We start from the raw sequence: 17,784 nt of genomic DNA, 5'->3' as shown, positions 1-17,784 counted from the left end.
CATTCAAAAAACTAAGATCATGGCATCTGGTCCCATCACTTCATGTCAAATAGATGAGGAAACAATGGAAACAGTGACAGACTTTATTTTCTTGGGCTCCAAAATCACTGCAGATGGTGAGAAAAGCTATGACCAACCTAGACAGCATATTAAAAAGCAGAGACATTACTTTGCTGACAAAGGTCTGTCTAGTCAAAGCTATGGTTTTTCCAGAAGTCATGTATGGATGTAAGAGTTGGACTATAAGAAAGCTGAGCGCCGAAGAATTGACGCTTTTGAACTGTGGTGTTGGAGAAGACTCTTGAGAGTCCCTTGGACTGCAAGATTAAACCAGTCCATCCTAAAGGAAATCAGTCCTGAATATTCTTTGGAAGGACTGATGCTGAAGCTCCAATACTTTGACCACCTGATGTGAAGAAAGGAATCACTGGCAAAGACCCTGATGCTGGGAAAGACTGAAGGCAGGAGAAGGGTATGCCAGAGGATGAGATGGTTGGATGGCATCACTGACTCAATGGACATGAGGTTGAGCAAACTCCGGGAGTTGTTGATGGACAGGGAAGCCTGGCGTGCTGCAGTCCACAGGGTTGCAAAGAGTTGGACACGACTGAGCAACTGAACTGAACTGAGGGTAAAAAACAGGCTCTGAAAATGGTTTTATCAGATCAGCAGCATGGAATACATTATTTAAAAACAACACAGTACCCATTAATATGTTAACGTTTTGTCCTACTTGATTTAACAAGCCAAAAATAGCAACTTCTTTGTGTGATACATTTTGAGTATTTCTAAGGACAAAATATCTAATACCTTTGTTGACTGTCTCCTTGTGACCTATTTAAAAATCTTTATATCGTTATTAAACTATTTGTTTAATAAGAAATTCCACTCCTGGTTTTATATCTGAATAAAATAAAAACATTAATATGCATGCACCCCACATGTTCAAGGCAGCACTACAAAAGCCAAAATATGGAAGCAATCTAAGTGCCCATCAACAGATGAATGGATGAACATACATTCATACTATGTGTGTATGTGGTATACATACACACATAGGTATATTACTTAGCCACAAAAAAAAAGTTCTGCCATGTGCAACAACGTGGATAAACCTAGAGAATACTATTATGCTTAGTGAAATACGTCAGACAGAGACAGACAAATACTCTACACCTGCACTTATGTGTGTGTGTTAGTCGCTCAGTTGTGTCCGACTCTTTGAGACCCCATGGACTGCAGCCCACCAGGCTCCTTGGTCCATAAATTCTCCAGGCAAAAATACTGGAGTGGGTTGCCATTTCCTTCTCCAGCACTTATATATGGAACCTAAAAAGTAAAACAAATGGATGAATATAACAAAAAAGAAACAGATTTAGAACAAACTAGTGGTTACCAGTGAGGAAAGGGAATCAGGAAGAGGCAAGACAGGAGTAGGGGATATTAAAAGCTGTTATGTATAAAATAAATAAGCTACGAGGATATATACTGCAGCACAGAAAAAGTCATTATTTCATAATAACTTTCAATACAGCATAACTTGTACAAATACTGAATCATTGTGCTATACACCTGAAACTAATGTACTATTGTAAATCAATTGTACTTCAATTGTACACACACACACACACACGGAGAAACTAGAGAAAAACACAAAAATTGATAGCATAGTGGGAAACTTTTAAGGATACAAAATCTTGTTTTCAAATTTTCTTTTTTGCTGTTGTGGGAAGTAGTATCAAACCTTTTCATCTTTTTCTTTGGTAACTCTTTTAAACTTCTAAAAAGATCTATATTAAACTTTGTTTTCTTCTGTTTTTTTCTTTTGAAGAAAGAGGGTAACAGCTGATTCCAAACTCACATTTGTAACTGCTTTGCTCTACTGCCTTCTCATAAATTAATCTGAAAGGCATAGCCATGTTTATAACAGGCTTTCTCATCAAGCAAACAGGCTGACCAGAGGCACTTCTATCAAAGGGGCACATACACTTGGAGTTTCCCAGTGTCCTTCAACTATCTGTCTAGATTTCCTGGTTGCCCTGGCCCTGAATCACAAAATATCTGCCAACAGGGTCTCTGGGATTTCACTCCTGACCTAGGTCCCGCAATGCCTACCTCATGCCCAGCACTTGAAGCCCACATCTCTTAGAATAGCCTTCAGTGCCCTTTCTCCCAGGCTCCCCCTACTCTCCAACCAGTTCCTTGTTATCCTTGGAAAGGGGCTGTTTCAGCCAAGTGGACTGCCTGCCTCGCCTGGAACGCTTTTGTTAGTCCAGACCCGTCGGGTCTACCATCTCCCTCCACTCCTGCCCTCCCTGTGCTGCGTGCACGGGATGCTCGCCCACCGCTTCACACACACGCTCAGCCACTCCTTGTTCCGCTTCACACACACACGCTCAGCCACGCCTTGTTCCTCAACAGGCTGGGTCTCTCCTGGTCTCTCTGTCCCTGGCAAGCACAGTGCGTTACTTTTCTGTTGCTTAGATTATGGTTCTTCACCTTTTCCTGGATGAGAACTTGAGGGGAGCCATGACCTCTCTCCATTACACCAGACTTGGAATTCCATTTCATGGCACACACAGGCCCCACGAAGCCAAGGACCACCTTAGATTAAGAATTTCTGAACCTGTCGTGTCCAATGTGGTAGCCACTAGCCACTAGGACTGCTTAATTTTAAGTGAAATAATCTTAAAATTCGATTCATCAGTCCATGAGCCATGAATCCAAGTGTTTCAGAGCCACATGAGGTCAGTGGCTCTCACAGAGGCCAGTGCAGATACAGCACAGCTCCTTCACTGCAGAATGGTCTGTGGCACAGGGTTGTTAACACAATCCAAACACAACAGAGCATGGCCATTAACTTGGATGAAGCAGATCTGCTGATGGACACTCTCCATATCAATGTATTCATCACACACACACGGAAAAACCTGACAGGTTTTTTCCCCTGTTACCTCCTATTATCTATTTCAGGTAATGGCAGAGATGGGTAAATTTCTATTTCATGCTATACCTCTGGGTATTTTCAATATTGAGTTTTTATGATCGCATCCTGTGCTGGCTTATCTGCATCCCCTGCCTGGACTAGGAGCTTGGCTTCCACTCCATGCACACAGAACGTGGAGCAGAGACAGCAGGGCGATTCCTATCCTCAGCTGCCCCAACTCCAAGGCCCAGGCCCCACCCCACCCAAGAAGCACCACCATGAATGCTTACTTTCTCTGCAGTCCGGTTCCAGACAGTCACTGTGTGGCCCATTTTTAGCAAGTTGGAGACGATGCCACTTCCCATGAGGCCAAGGCCCAAAAATCCTATCCTAGAAAGACAAGACTGGTCAGTTCAGAGTGGGAGACGGGGTGGAGGGGAGGACAGGGTGGGATTATGAATACTACCCTGGCTCTGTTCCTCTTAAACCTGGCGATCCTCACCTCAGTCCACCAGGCAGGCTGCTCTGCAGTGTGCTGATACCACAACCGCAGAGCCGACAGGAGTGCTGGCAGAGTGTGCCTTTTCTCACTCCGGCCCCGTTCAAAAGTGCTCATAAGTTTACACAGGCATTTCTAAACCCTCAACTGCCACTGCAAGAAGTATGACTCATACAAGTTACGGCAAATCTTCCCAACCATTTCCTTGTTGCTTTGACGGAGGGGCTGAGCTTACAACTCCACTGCAGTGAGAAACCAGACATTTATCTTCAGCGCATGCAATAGTTCCTCACCAGCCACCTCAGGTGCAAGGCCTCGAGGTGCCAACTTTGAGCACCCTGGGATCCATGACATGTAACAGGCGCCACACGTGTGGAGCCCCCACCGTCCTCGCCTGCACAAGCCGACACCCTGGTGGTCACCTCCTCTTCCTGGCTTCAGGCTCTGCACCACCTTTGCTCTCTTCATGCAGTCAGCAGGGATGGGCTTCACCATGCCTCTTCAAAGCCTCGCCTGCTCTTTGGAGTCAGTCTTCCCTGGTATGTGGCGTCTTCTCCTGAACCTTTCCCCCACACTGCTCCACCTGGGCCCGTCCTCCTCTGCTCTCTCTATGCCTTCTAACTGCAGGCCCGTTATGCTCCTTCTGTGACTAAAACTCAGGTGGTCAGTACGTGCTGCTTACCTGCACTTGCTACAGCTCACTTGCTCTTTCCTGCAGCCCCAGAACTTGGGGCTCATAGATGCCACATGGTTCTATGGATGATTTTATCTTGCTCAAATATCTCTTCTTGGTTCCTACAATTCTTTCTCTCTCCTTGCACAAGACAGGGTTAAGCAACGCCTCTTTCTTCATTTACTACCTCACGGTCTCGCTTCCAGCTGTCTCTCTCTCAGCTCTAATGTTGTCTGCAGCTTCTTTACTCTGACCAGCATTATCCTTCAGTATCTTCAGTCTCCTGGGAGCCATATCCGCAGCCACCTCTGCCAATGGGCTCAAAGGTTCCCCTACCCTTGCGGGAATACAACACTCTCATGTTTTCTGTCTAGCCTGCTCTAAGTCACCTGAATCAAATGCTGAAAATGGAACCCACCACTCTCCTCACCAAAGGTATGACCTATTATTCACAGCTATCTGGGTGGCAACCAGTTTCCTCTAGGATTGTAAATCGTGACGACTCATTCTCTTTCCTTTGTTCAGTGTTCCAGGACACCCAGAAGACCTGGGGGTAAAGTTTATGCATTTGTACACGGCAACTGACAGTTGCTCACGGTGTCCCTGAGGCAAGGAAAATGTGGACCAGGTGCACTGGGTGCGATGCAGCTAATCTGCTCAGTAGCTGGCTTTACACTTACAATAAAAAAGGATTTGAGTGACGGCAGAAAACACTGGACTCTGTCCTCAGCCTGGAGTTGGATTTTTTAAAAAAAAGCCAACACATTGCTCATTGATTTAATGGGCAACACCCATTCCTCCTTTAATTAGCACATGCCTCCAGCTCCTTCACACCACAATGGAAGTTCACCAAATATATCTGGTTGAACAAGTGACTTCAACAGCACAAAAAAAGTGTTTTTAGTCTGACAAAGAACCGCACAGAAGACTCAGATAGGAGATTCAGACGTTATTTAGGAGAATGCTCCTGCCTTAAGAGCCCTCATCATCACGACTGAGAAGCACAAGGGGCCGTCAGAATGGAGGTAAAGGCGAGGGTGGATGCCGCCTAAGGCCTGGGGACTGCAGTCAAGGCTCCCCACTTGTCTGGGTGGGGCGGAGGGCAGCCAGCAGGTATGCTGGGAGGACGGGGGAAAGCAGACAACAGGCTGCCTTCATTTCTCGCTCCCACCTGCCCCCACCAGGGCCAAGGTCAGGAGTTCTTCAAGTGTGGTCTCCTGATGAGCAGCCACTCATCTGGGAACTGGTCCACCCGAGACCGACTGATCCAGAAACTCTAGGGGTTCAGCCCAGCAACTGGTGCTTTACGAAGGGTCTTCCAGGTGGTTCAGGAAGGTCTGAGAACCACTGACCCAAGTGTTCCCAGCTTAGGAGACTCACTAGTGAGCAAATCCATAGTACATTCACAGGGCAATTTCTGCCTCCCGCAAGTCAAGTTACTCCCAGGCAAATCGTTCAGAATTATAATTTTCCCTTTCTCTTTCCACTTAGTCCCAGCAATGGCTGGGATACAATCCTTAAGAAGCTGCCTTGAAGTCACCCCCAGACCCACAGAACCAGAGCCCAAGGAAGCCCTCCCCCAAAGGCCCTACTTTTTGTCTGTGGGTGTGACACTGCCATTCACCGCCGTGCTGTCTGCGGCCTGGATGGAGGTGGACCCCGTCTCCTGGGGGAGGAAACACAGGTTGTCAGGTGGCCTGCCACTGCCAGGCCCTGGTGAGAATACAAGTGACGAGGCATAGAACCTACGTACCTCTTCACATATTTTCAACTTCTTTGTGATTGCCTGGTAACAGACAGCTGGCTAATAAAGAGGGAGTGAAAAAAAATCACTTATTAAACTGAACATATAACTGGTCTTAGTTACTATTTCCCTACTGAGGTGAGACCCAAAACGGAAAGTTAAGATCAAAACTTTCTGGTGTCCAACTTTGCTGAACTCCAACACATGAAAACTTAACTTGCATTACTCCAGTTCTCACGCGGCTCTACAAGCTGCTTTCTGCTGGTGATGACGCTGAAAATCAGAGGTTTATATGTCCAAAATTATAGGCGTGGCCAGTGTACCTCGCCTTGGAATACTGACGTGTCGACTCCAAGGTCACACACCATCAGCAGATCCTATGAGGGCTCAGCCTAGCTGACAGCCCTGCGGAGACACCTGGGGAAACCGCCCCCCACCCCCAGGGCTCATGGAAGACTGCCTTCATCCAGCAGCACTGGCCACCCATGGGTGTGGCCACCCGTGCCAGCTCCTGAGGCTGGCTTTCTGTCCTAGACTCTGAGGGCAACCACAAATGTCTCGAGCACACAGCCATTAAGTTTTAAAAGCTTTTTTAGGTTCCTTTTAAATCTTAACAATGCCTGATTCATGAGTGGTCCTCTATGTGATTTAAATTTAACTAGTTGCTCTGGACAGCAGTATAGGCAGCAGACTAGGGTGAGGCTCCAGCGAGCCAGCACTCTCCCCTCAGGCTAGCTCCTAACGGAAGATCAAGGACCTCAAGGGAAGATCAAGGACCTCAAGGAACAAGCTTACCTTCTCCGTTTGGCTGAGCAGGAAGTGATGGAAATGAGGGTCTGCATCTTTAACAGGCTGAAATCAGAAAATGATTGAATAAAACAAGTTATCTTCCACCAGGTCACCTCCTTCTACTGATAACCAGTCTCTCCTCTGGCTGACACACCTTTGGGAGCTGAGCTTATAACTACCTGGAAGCTCTTTTCCCACTCTGGTTCTAAGCCTTTTATAAACAATGCCCATTCCAACTGGAGGAACACGGGCTTCAAGTGGAAAAGAATGGATGTTTCTGGCAGGCTGGTGTATAAATTACTCCCAAACACTGTGGAAAAATAATTAAAAAGTGTACCAGTGATTTTTAAATCCAGCATTCACCAGTCACTTCAGATGACCCAGCAGATCAAGCCAAATTCTCAAGCTCCTCCAGTCACAGGATTTTGGCCCCCTCGTACCTGGTGCCAAATGCTCAGAGGGTTAATATTAACAGGAAGGAGGAAGCAACGACTGCAGGACTTTCAAGGGCTTTTCACAAGCAGGTCCAGCAGCAGGGGAGCAGCGGGCGCACCCACGCCAAGGATAAGGCAGCGTGCAGGCGACCAAACATAATAGCCACGCATGTGACCAAAGTGTCTCTATAAAGTACCAAGTGGGAAAAAACTGCAGAATGATCCCACTTTTGTAAAAATCAACACTACTCCCCAAAGCAAAAACCTGTAACATGGATATGTGATTATATACCTGATGGTTAAGTGGGTATGCCAAACGGTCTGGAGTGAGTTAAATCAAACTTGACAGCAAGCCTGCACCAGGGTGGACTCACACACTTCTGTATTCATTGGCAATTAAAAAGTGTCGGGAAAAGCACACCACACAGTCAGGCTGGGAAACCAGCTTTGAGGCTGTGCTTGTCATGACCCAAGGGAGGGGTCATTACCTCACTCACGTTCGGCTGCCATTTAAACGTGGCCGTGGGTCCAGCCATCATCCCCTTCACAGTACTAGACTCAGGGATGCTGAGGTCCTACAGGGGGAAAGACAGGTGGTTACAACACTGTGGCGCCTCAGGAGCAGGTGTCTTCCTCGCTCAATTGGGGGCCCCTCTTCACTGCTTTGCTTTCTTTAGTCACACTCCACCCCAAACTACCCTAGCCAGCCTCAAGGTCTCCCCAGGCACAGCTCTGATGACTGGAGAAACAGGGCAAGTCCTTGTCAACACAGAGGGAAGCTTTCTTTTCTCTGGTCCAGAATGACAAATGTGTTCCCGGGCCAAAATTCCTCAAGGATGGAGGGAACCTGAAAGACAACTGTGGTCTGCAGTGTGATCAGCAGGTCACAGGGGAAACTCCTTATTGCAAATAACGAGCATTAGGAAAATAGTACTGGCTTCAAAAGGAATCCATCGTGTCTCAAAAGAAACTACGGAAGCCACGTGGTGCAGTGAGGAGACCTGCCCAACATTTTAGAGCCACTAAGTGACGAAGCCAGAATTAGATCCTGGGGCGGTCAGGATCCACGAGTCCATTCTCGCCCCCAAGACAGAAGGCAGGTGCCGTGGGGGCAGGGAGTCAAGAGCTCAGTGCGGCAGGTCAAGCTCTCCACTAGATAGCTGAGGTGAAGTGTCAGGAGGGCCACCGAGGCTGGGAGACAGCAAGTGGGGACAGGGACATGAGGTAACCCGTGGCAGAGGAGCAGGAGCAGACGACCTGTAGAGCTTTATCCCTAGATCTCCAGACCGGTGCGGAGATGAGCAAAACGGAACAAAGCAGCCCAGAGCAGTGCTGCCCCAGAGAAGCTGCTGGCATGATGGACGTGTTCTGTATCTGCTCAGTCTAGGTACGTGTTACTATGGAGCACCTGTCATGTGGTCAATGTGACTTGAGTAACTGGATTTTAATTTGGGTTTAATGTAAATTAATTTAAATGTAAACGGTCACTAGCCTAGTGACCACAACAACAGAACAAGCGTAAGGCAGGAACACAGCTGTCCACCCAGCACTGAGCAAAGGCCTCCACTCCTGATTCCCTGCCTGAGTCTGGATTTTTAGGAGAGCCTCACAGGATAGCTCTGTTTTGTCCTATGGTCCATGCCCAGAGTCCCAGTTCCCCGCTCAGGACTCGAGCCCCAGAGAGAAGGCGAGTGTGCAACCCCCGAGCATGGCTCCCCCATGGAGCTGGACACAAACCCAGTCTTCGCCTTCCCGCACGTAATCAACACCCCTGCTGTCAAGCTCAGCCTTTTCTGTTAATCCTCACGGGACAGAGGATTATAGCTCAGAACAGCACTCATCTGGGGCTCTGCCCAGCTAGACTACTACACTCTGCTTCAGCGAGGAGCTCGCCAGCCAAATGACAATCACTATAGCAACACACACGCTTGTGTGAGAAGAGTCCCTCCACGTAAGCCTGGCAGCAGCCCCCAGGAGTGCACTACAACCACCACACTCTCACTGCACAAAGGCTGCTGCTGAAAAATAATAAATGTGCAATGTCTGTCAGATGTATAGTGTTGCAGGCACTGTCTTATGTGCTTGGCTTGTGTTACTCATTTAATTCTTAAAACAAACCTAAGAGGCACTATTATCTTCAATGACCAGACAAGAAAACTGAGGTGAAGGGAGCTGGCCACGGTCGTACAGCTGTAGCAGGTCATGGAGACCCCAGGGCCTCCTCCTTACCTCTCCTTCATACCTCCCTTTCCCCCAAAGAAGCTGTTTCCCTTCAGGGTGAGCACAGGAGGTGGTGAGATCCATGGTGTGCGATGCCGGACAGCATGCATTTGGAGAACAGATAAAACCAGACAGCCCAGATTTCTGTGGGTCCGCAGGAAATCAACTCAATCGGATCAAGCCAGATCACATCTCCTGAAAGTCCTTCACGCCCCACACCCGGCAGTTTCTAAACTCCCCTCACTCTAGCCGGAGGTGCCCACCACTCAGCTGCTCTCATCTATGCTGTCTTGGGTCACTGAACAGCCAGAAGGGCCCGCTCTAACGCAGCAGTTGTACTGCGGCAGCTGACAGGCTGAATGTAGTCCAGAGTGATGTTCCTTTGTACTTAGAAGTGTTGTAAAAATTTGAATTAGCTTCTAACATTTAAAATAGGAATATTTCACTTAAAATCTGTATTTCCAGCTTCTCTTGAGAAAAACCAGAGGATTTGGCAAAAGTTGGCTGGGAGTCCGAGGGTGGGGCATGGCCTTGCCAGACGGCAGCTGCCGCCACCCTAACACCTTCGGCTCAGTCTCGTGCCTAAGCACCCTCTTCCCGCCCCTGCCTGGTCTCCCTGGTGTCTCAACCTGTGCGCCTCCATCTGACATCCAGCGCTTCGTCACCGCCCCATCATCCCAGGTCTGTGCCAGCCATCTGGCTTCCAGTCTCCGATCCTGCTCTAACAACCTTCCCGTGTGTGCTGACAGACTATCTGCTTCACCTCAAATCTTCCTCCTTTGGCTCCCAAGACCCACACAAAGGTGAGAGGTATGTTACTTCTGCCTCACTTCCTGTCGTCGGCTCCATCCACTTCTTCCAGCCTTGAGCTGTGGGCATTCTCTCTGCAAAGCCAACTGCTTCCCTCCCCTCTCCTCTCTCCTGGCTTTCCCTCAAGACAACCACAATCAGGGCTCTGGGATCTAATGTCCTCTCTAGATATTCGCTCGCCAACACCAACATTTCCGTCCTGTGTTCCTGGAAGCCTCCCTGGTAGTCTAGACATCACTCAATGTCATTACATACAGAACCGGTCCTCTTGCCCCGAAAGCCAACTCCTCTGCTCAGAAGAAAGGCAAGTTTCTCCAGGTACAGACTTGAAATCATCTCCCCTCCCCTTTTCTCATCATCCCCTAGATGTAACCAGTTACCAAATCTTGCCAACTCCTCCTCTGAAGTGCTTCTCACATAGTTCCTTTCAGTATTTGCTAACACCCCCCTCCCCCTGCCCAAGGAAACCCCATTATGAATGAACACCTGATGTCACCCTTCTTATCGGCTTTGAGCCTTCCTTCACTGCCAGCCGGGCCCTGTAACACACAGCCTGGAGCACACTGCCACCTCCACGTCCAGGTCTAACACCTTCACACCACCCTACTGACTCCATGGCAGTACAACACTGCTGACACAGACCTGGAGGCTCTCCACGACCTAGTGACAAGCTGCCTTTACCCGTCTGTCCTCCTCCTCGTCCTGTACGAGGACTGACACTATGCCCGCCAACATCAAGCCCATGTGGGTTGTGCCCTTCGTCCGTGGAAGGCCTTCCCTTCTTTCCTGCTCAGCCCTTGCTCGCTGGCTCAGCGGACCCTTCTACGCCTGACCATGTGTCTGGTTGAATGCCTGAGTTCCGTGTTCCTATTTCATGCCTGTGCGTCCAGGCGGTTACCCTTCCCTGTCTGCAGAATTCTTTAGGGCAGCACAGAGCAGGGGGCCCTACGTCCGTTCAGGGAGTTGAAGCACACAGGAGAGCTCGACTTTGCCCTGTACGAAGGACAGTCACCAGTCCCAGAAGCTACAGAGACAGAACCAACCTTCTCGTCCTTGGGGGGCCGACCCCGCTTCCGGGGACTCTGCTCCTGGGCTCTCTTCAGAGGGGACTTGGAGCCTCGCTCTGAGGAGCCTGAAGGCACCCTCTTCTTTCCTTCTCCCATGTTCTTCTTCACCTTCCCTTCAGACAGGCTAAGCTTGCGCTTCTCATCACCTGAGATTGGCCTACTTCTCTCCTCACTGGAATTACGCCGATTCTTGTCATCAGCAGAACTGTGGGATGATGTCTGTAAGTTTAATAATAATAGTGATAACCGGCACAATGGCTGCTACCATCGCGACCCCTATTTACACGGGCCGTGCCCTGTGGTGAGCACTTTCTGTACATGCATCATCCACATGTTAATCCTATGAAGTAGGCGCCGCTGTCATCTCTGCTTACATTTGGGGAAGTAGAGTAAAATAAAATTCAGGTCATTTGCCCACAGTCCCCAAACTGGATTTATATTCAGGCAGTGGACAGATCCCAGAGGCATGCTCCTAACCTCCATAAAAGGGAGAAGGCCTGTGCTGTACTCAAAAGCTGAGGGACTTCTGCTGGGTTCAAACGACTTTCCTGAGGGCAACAATCTATTCCAGAAAGGTCAACCAGATGCATGGAGTTTCAATCTGATCAGCAAAATGCTGACGCCTTAGACCTGAAGTAGCTCTCTCCGCACTGGCATTTCATGAGAATAGAGTTTCAGGTTCAGGTGATATTTAATCTGTTAGTTACTATGCAAAAAATAACCAGTCCGGAGTCGGCACAAAGTGAGAATCATGGGGCCTCTCACCTGGTCCTTCCCTTTGGCTCTCCTGAGGAACTCCTCCACAGCGTCCACAGCTTGCTGGAATCGCTTCCCCTTGTTGATCTTTATCATTTCCTCCTTATGTGCATGATAAGGCTTGAGCTGTTCCACTTTGATCCAGGCACTGGCAGAAAACACACAGAGCAAGGACATGATCTACACTGCTTGTGCCACAAAGTATCAAAGGCCTCATCCCAGCAGAGCGCAAGTATCCATTTGGTTACACTGGTCTTCGAAACAGGCCTGCCTGTTTTCAAAACATACACTGCCCACCCCCTAGACACTTGAGCCTAAAAGTATGTTTTCCGGAAACAAGTCAAACCACCACCACCACCAAAATCATCATCCTCCAACTAAAGTCACTGTTGCTGGTTATTTCCACTATCCTTCACCAGGCTTCCATGCTGAAACACACACACTCTGCCATTAGCTCAGGACCAAGGAGACCTGGAGATGTGCTCCCACCCTCACTAACACAACACAAATGGCTCCACGTGGATCCTAGGAAATCAGGACTCTTGGCACTATCAACCACAGCAGCACCACTGCCAGTCAAAAACCTCAGTCAGACCGATGACCTGTCAATCCCAAGACTCAGGAATGCTCCGAGAGCTAAAGAAAGGCAACAGCTTAAAAAACCTGCTGCTCCTGCAGGCGTCTGCAGTCTCGGAGCTTGTATTTGTTCATGAATGATTATACCCGGGGCTACTGAACCACATGAAACAGGTGACACACGGTTCGGAACAAGGGCAGCAGTCACAAAAGGAGGCTTTCAGAAATAAAACTCTGCCTGTGATTAAAGGGAGAGGAACACACTCTTCAGATTTTGAGTCCCACCACCAACGCATTACATGTGAGGATGAAAAGAGCCATCAACCCTGGAATAACTGGCCTGCCACACTAACCTGCACGAATCTGCCCCCACTGGCTTTCGTGGTTTCCTTAAACGACGGTCAGTTTCCAAAACAGCATACAATGGAGAGAACTATAGGCTTGGCAAGGTTAAGAGTTTACTTACATATTTTACCCTGTAAAACTTAAGAGGTTTCATAGCATAACCTTCAGAAAAAGTGGGTCAGGTCAAGGATATAGAAATTGGGCTATTACATGAACTTAGGCTTCTTTCCTTTAGAGAAAGCTGGAGAATACTAATAACAGTCGAAGCGCTAACTTCTGCACATAAAAATAGTGCTACCAACCCAGCAACAGCCACCTGCACTTCAAGTGTTGTGCTAATGGTTGTAATAATGGGTCTGTATAAACACAACCTCTGGAACCATCAGTCCGCAAACCAAGACTAGGCATATTATCTGTGGGTAAACAAGACGAGTGAGAACAAAACAGTGACTGGGGACTCGGACGCTGGTCTCACTGCAGGTTTCCAAAAAGACGAGGTAAGCAGGTACCTTCCAAGTGACCAACTCATCCTGAAGTCTGAAATTGGATGTAACAGACCCCATAGGTCCAATCTATGAGGAGGAAAAATGGAATTAAATTGATCCCATATGATTCAGCAAGTGTGTTTACGGCATTAAGGCCAAACCACCAGCACAATCAGATGAAAAGCAAGTCAAACTTTCAGATTAACTGGGAGCTCTGAGGTGACACATACTCAGTATCAGTGACCTTAGAGACCGACAGTCCTCAAAGAGACCTCCACCCTCTCCCAGCTTCAGGTCAGCTGCTAAGACCTGCACGCATTCCTGGCATAAGACGGACAGGGTGGTTTTAATCAAGCCTCCCTGAGAAATACTGTAAGAATCCTAAGAGGGATTCCTAAATCCCTCTTCTCCAATCTCACACTAACACAGGACTCCGAGTAAGTGGAAAGCTGAGGATATTTGTGGAGGAAGCCCCAGTGAACCCAGGCCTATCTTCCATTGAAGCATTTTAAGTGGATTACTGAGTTCTGCCAAGAGAACAGTAATAGTCAAGGTTCATTTATCCTAAATAAAGACTAGCATTTGAGATACTAAAATGACATTTTCCTCTCTTATGACCATCTTTGAAAAGTGAAAATAAGTTTGCTGAGAGAAGCGATAGTGTAAGTATGACTTCAAGAGAAATGTTAATCTAAGAAATCACCTGCTGGAGAAACATCCTGTCATCTTGGAAAAACAGTAAATAAAACACGAGCCCAGCAGAGCCCTAGGAGGATTATCTCCTGAAAGCACGATGAACTGAAATTCACTTTGGCCATTTCAATAATTTTTTCTCCAAAGGGAATATTACAAAACTCTGTCTCCTTAAAAAGGGTGTGCTTTTCAACTGGAGCTTCAGTAAGGCCCTATTGAGGCCAGCCAGGCAGGGACTGGCATGCAACTGGTGCTCAATAATTACTCAGTAAGTGAAATCTTCCAGGCATGTCAGGGAGGCTGGACTGCTGGCCTCTGGGCTAAAACAACAGATGACTGTGCAGGCTTTTTGTGGTTGTTGCTATTGATTATATGTTTTTAAAGTGAGCATTCTGTTTCTTTGCTTGATTTAAGCTGTAAGTTTTGATTTCCCTCAATGCGCTCCCAATGCCTAGATAGAGTTGCACTTTTTCCAACCAATTTGCTGCGGGCTGTCAAAAACAAACAAAAAAACAAACAAAAAACACAAATAGTCAAGTTGTGTCTAATGAACTGGCTTTGCTTCTGTATTCAAGGAAGTTAATTACACATTGTTTGTAGAAGTAAATGCCCGACAACAAGCTAACTGGCCATCAGCGAGGTCACTGTAAGGAATGAAGTGGAAGGTCCTTTAAGGTTCTTGGCTAAGTGGAGAGCGGCAAGATACAGAGCAGTGAGTGGAGTGCACGAGCACCTGCACTAAGACGAGGAGAAGGGAAGGCAGCTTCCGGGTCGGCACCCGGCGTCTCCTGAGGCGCTCTCGGAAGACACTAGTGCAGCTAGATGCCTGTGGGCCAGACTTGAGCCGAAGAGGAGGAATGGAACTTTCTCAACGGTTTAAAGCTTGATTTGGGCCTATTAATCTTAAAAAAACTACAAATCATGGACTTCCCTGGTGGTCTAGTGGCTAACACTGCACACTCAGTGCAGAGGGCCCGGGTTTGACTCCTGGTGGGGGAACTAAGATCCCACAACAAAGATCTGGAACAGCCATATGAAAAAATAAATATTAAAAATCGGTATAAACGAAATAAAATAAAATATCCCTCAACAAATCAACAACAAGGGCCCATGCTGTAGCACGTGAGCTATTTCTACTGAGAAGGGGGCTCTCCCCCATGACTTCCTTGTGTGGGTCTGCTCAGGTGGGTAGCTACTGCCTGGCTCCCGGTGTAACTGCACCTGTAACACAGCCAAGAGCAAACTTACCCTGGTAATCTGATACACCTCCTACAAATACTTTTTGTTTGAGAACAGAAAACTTCCCCTAAGCCACCCTCTGATTATACACTCAAAATGAATGTAAAAATCGCACATTTTCAGGCTTCTCTGGTGGCTCAGTGGTAAAGAATCCTCCTGCCAATGCAGGAGACACGGGTTCAATCCCTGGCCACAGGCTGTGGAGCAACTAAGCCCATGTGTCACACTACTGAAGTCCTGGCAACAAGAGAAGCCACCACAGTGAGAAGCCCTCACACCACAGCCAGAGAAAAGCGCGCCCAGCAACAAAGACCCAAAACGGCCAAAACCCCCTCACATTTTCACTTTCATAATTCTGACCCACCTTCCTCTTGATTAAAACTAGACTACACAGATATCCTAGTGAAGAAGCCAGTCTATGAATGATCTCAAACACTCACGTATATGTCTCAGACTCCCGGAAACAGTGACCTGAGAGGGGAGAGAGCGTACAGGCAGAGGCCACAGGTGAGAACAAGTACATGGTCAGACAGGTATGTTTGCCCTCCATCTGGATTTGGTGAGAAGTACTTAGTAAATAACTCTCAGCCCCCCTCCCCCCAGCTTAAACCAGTCACAGAGGCTGAGGATTACTGAGTTGTTATAGGTCCAAGTCTAAACTATTCAGAAACCAAGACACCTTCCCTCGAATGCAAATCAAAAGACAAAAAAGGTCACAAAACAGGTAACAATTTCAGTTAATTACAAGCAATGCCTATCATACAGATGTCAACAAAGACTTGCTTATAAGACATAGAAAATTTTTGTTTCCAAAACCTGACAACATTTCCCAGTGCTGGATAAAGCTCTCAAGCTGCACTGCCACCATGGCCAGCCACTGCTTTCCACGCTGGTGCCCCCTGCCCCCGGGGCACCCTGCCACGCGGAGGGCGTCTCACCTGAAGGGCGGGGGCCGCTGCCAGTGCTCTCGAGGATCGCGGCTGTCCAGCTCTGGCAGAGGACACTGCTGGCTCAATTCAAACACCGGAGCAGTGGCTCTTACTCCCTGCCTGGCTCAATCCTGCCACCATTACATGGTGGTGGAGGCAGGGAAAGTGGGTCAGTCAGGCAACAGGTGAAAGGGGGATGCTCAGATGGGTCCAACCTGCCGTGCCCCTAATTACGAGGCACAGATTTTTCTACAAGTTACTGATATTTCAGCACTCATTTAGACACCTCACAACCAGCCTGTCCCACCTTATATCTAGCTTGATGTAAAAAGAACTTCAGGCTGGGACCTTGGATGTATTATCTCTTAAGTCCTTAAGTTTCCTGGCTCTCAGTTTCTGTATCTGTTGAAAAATAAGAACCGGAACAACTACCTTGTTTTCTGAAAGGGCTGTTGTGAGGATCAGATGTGAAGACTGCTATAGAAGGAGCTGTTATGGATTTACACAGTTTGCCCACAGTATTCTTTGAACTGGTTCGTTTTCCGTGGGTTTTGCACACCTGCAAACTGAATGAACTCCCTCCATTCTGCCACCCATGGCCACTGAAGAAACTTTGAAACCCCGAGCTCAGTTTCTGCTCTGACGGGCAACCACCTGTTCAAGGTGGGCCCTCATGCACCAGAGATTTAATCCTGGGCTGTGGTCACATGGTGGAGTTCTCTTCCCCTCTGCATTTTCATGAAACAGAAAAGGGCTATGGGCAGGTCCCATGCAGCGATCCAGGCTCAGAGAGCGCAATCGGGCCATCTTGTTAAGTCCTTCCCGTCACAGAGGAGGCTGGCTGGGAAGGTCTAATCCTCTCTTTCTTTTTGCTGAGGGGGGAGCAAAGTCAGGAATGAACTCTGTTGCCATCCTGGTGACATCACTCCCGGGTCCTCTCTTCTTGGTTCTCTCTTTCAGTGGGAGAGAAACAAAATTTTCTAGGTTTTGGAAGGAGGAATAGAAAAAAAATCAGGTTTCTAAAAGATAGGAACATGTCCACCGAGGTCAGGACACCATAACTGACAGAGCCTCCAGGATGTGTAGGAGCAGGCATTAAGAGGAGGTAGAGTCCAGCTTCTGCCATAGCCACTCACAGCTCTGTCTGTCACAAAGCAGTTCTCACCCCTAAAGTCCACTTGCATTTCCTGTCTGAGCTGTATCTCACAAAGCCCTCCTTACACACAGTCCTAAACACAGCCCTCCTAAACAGCCATACAATGTTGACTCTACTCACAGCGCCCTTTGTCAAAACACCTGAGGATTTATGATAAAGTCACTGTTTATCTCCTTAAGGTCAATTATTTCATCAATTCTGCTCATGTTCTTTCCTCAGTTTTTGCTTTTTCACTTTAAAGAGTTCTCTCTGTCACCTGACTTAGTCAAGAGGACAGACTAGACAGCACACAGTATCCCTGGCTGGGAACAATGTAGCTTTTCCATAAAGGTGAAACAATGTAAAAATAAGAAACAAAGAATAACAAAAACAAAACATCAGCCAAACAAAAAAAGGTGGCATAATGTATCATTTTGTGTTCCAAGCCATTAAGGTCACAGACC

General features: G+C 47.8%; 1 protein-coding gene across 2 annotated transcripts in view; it reads right to left on the bottom strand.

Moving 5' to 3' along the window:
• GLYR1 (glyoxylate reductase 1 homolog) overlaps positions 1–17,784 on the bottom strand; it is a 31,626-nt gene that overhangs the window by 9,137 nt on the left and 4,705 nt on the right. For both annotated transcript variants that reach the window (XM_052660191.1, XM_052660190.1), the window contains exons 4-10: positions 11,928–12,066; positions 11,139–11,381; positions 7,554–7,640; positions 6,638–6,694; positions 5,852–5,902; positions 5,691–5,764; positions 3,217–3,316 (exon numbers count right to left, since the gene is read on the bottom strand). In XM_052660191.1, coding sequence (XP_052516151.1) covers positions 3,217–3,316; positions 5,691–5,764; positions 5,852–5,902; positions 6,638–6,694; positions 7,554–7,640; positions 11,139–11,381; positions 11,928–12,066 — 751 coding nt within the window. The remainder of the gene's footprint in view (positions 1–3,216; positions 3,317–5,690; positions 5,765–5,851; positions 5,903–6,637; positions 6,695–7,553; positions 7,641–11,138; positions 11,382–11,927; positions 12,067–17,784) is intronic.

The sequence above is a fragment of the Budorcas taxicolor genome, chromosome 2, assembly GCF_023091745.1.
Source record: "Budorcas taxicolor isolate Tak-1 chromosome 2, Takin1.1, whole genome shotgun sequence".
Taxonomy (NCBI): Eukaryota; Metazoa; Chordata; class Mammalia; order Artiodactyla; family Bovidae; genus Budorcas; species Budorcas taxicolor.
This window is presented reverse-complemented; position numbering and strand designations above follow the sequence as displayed.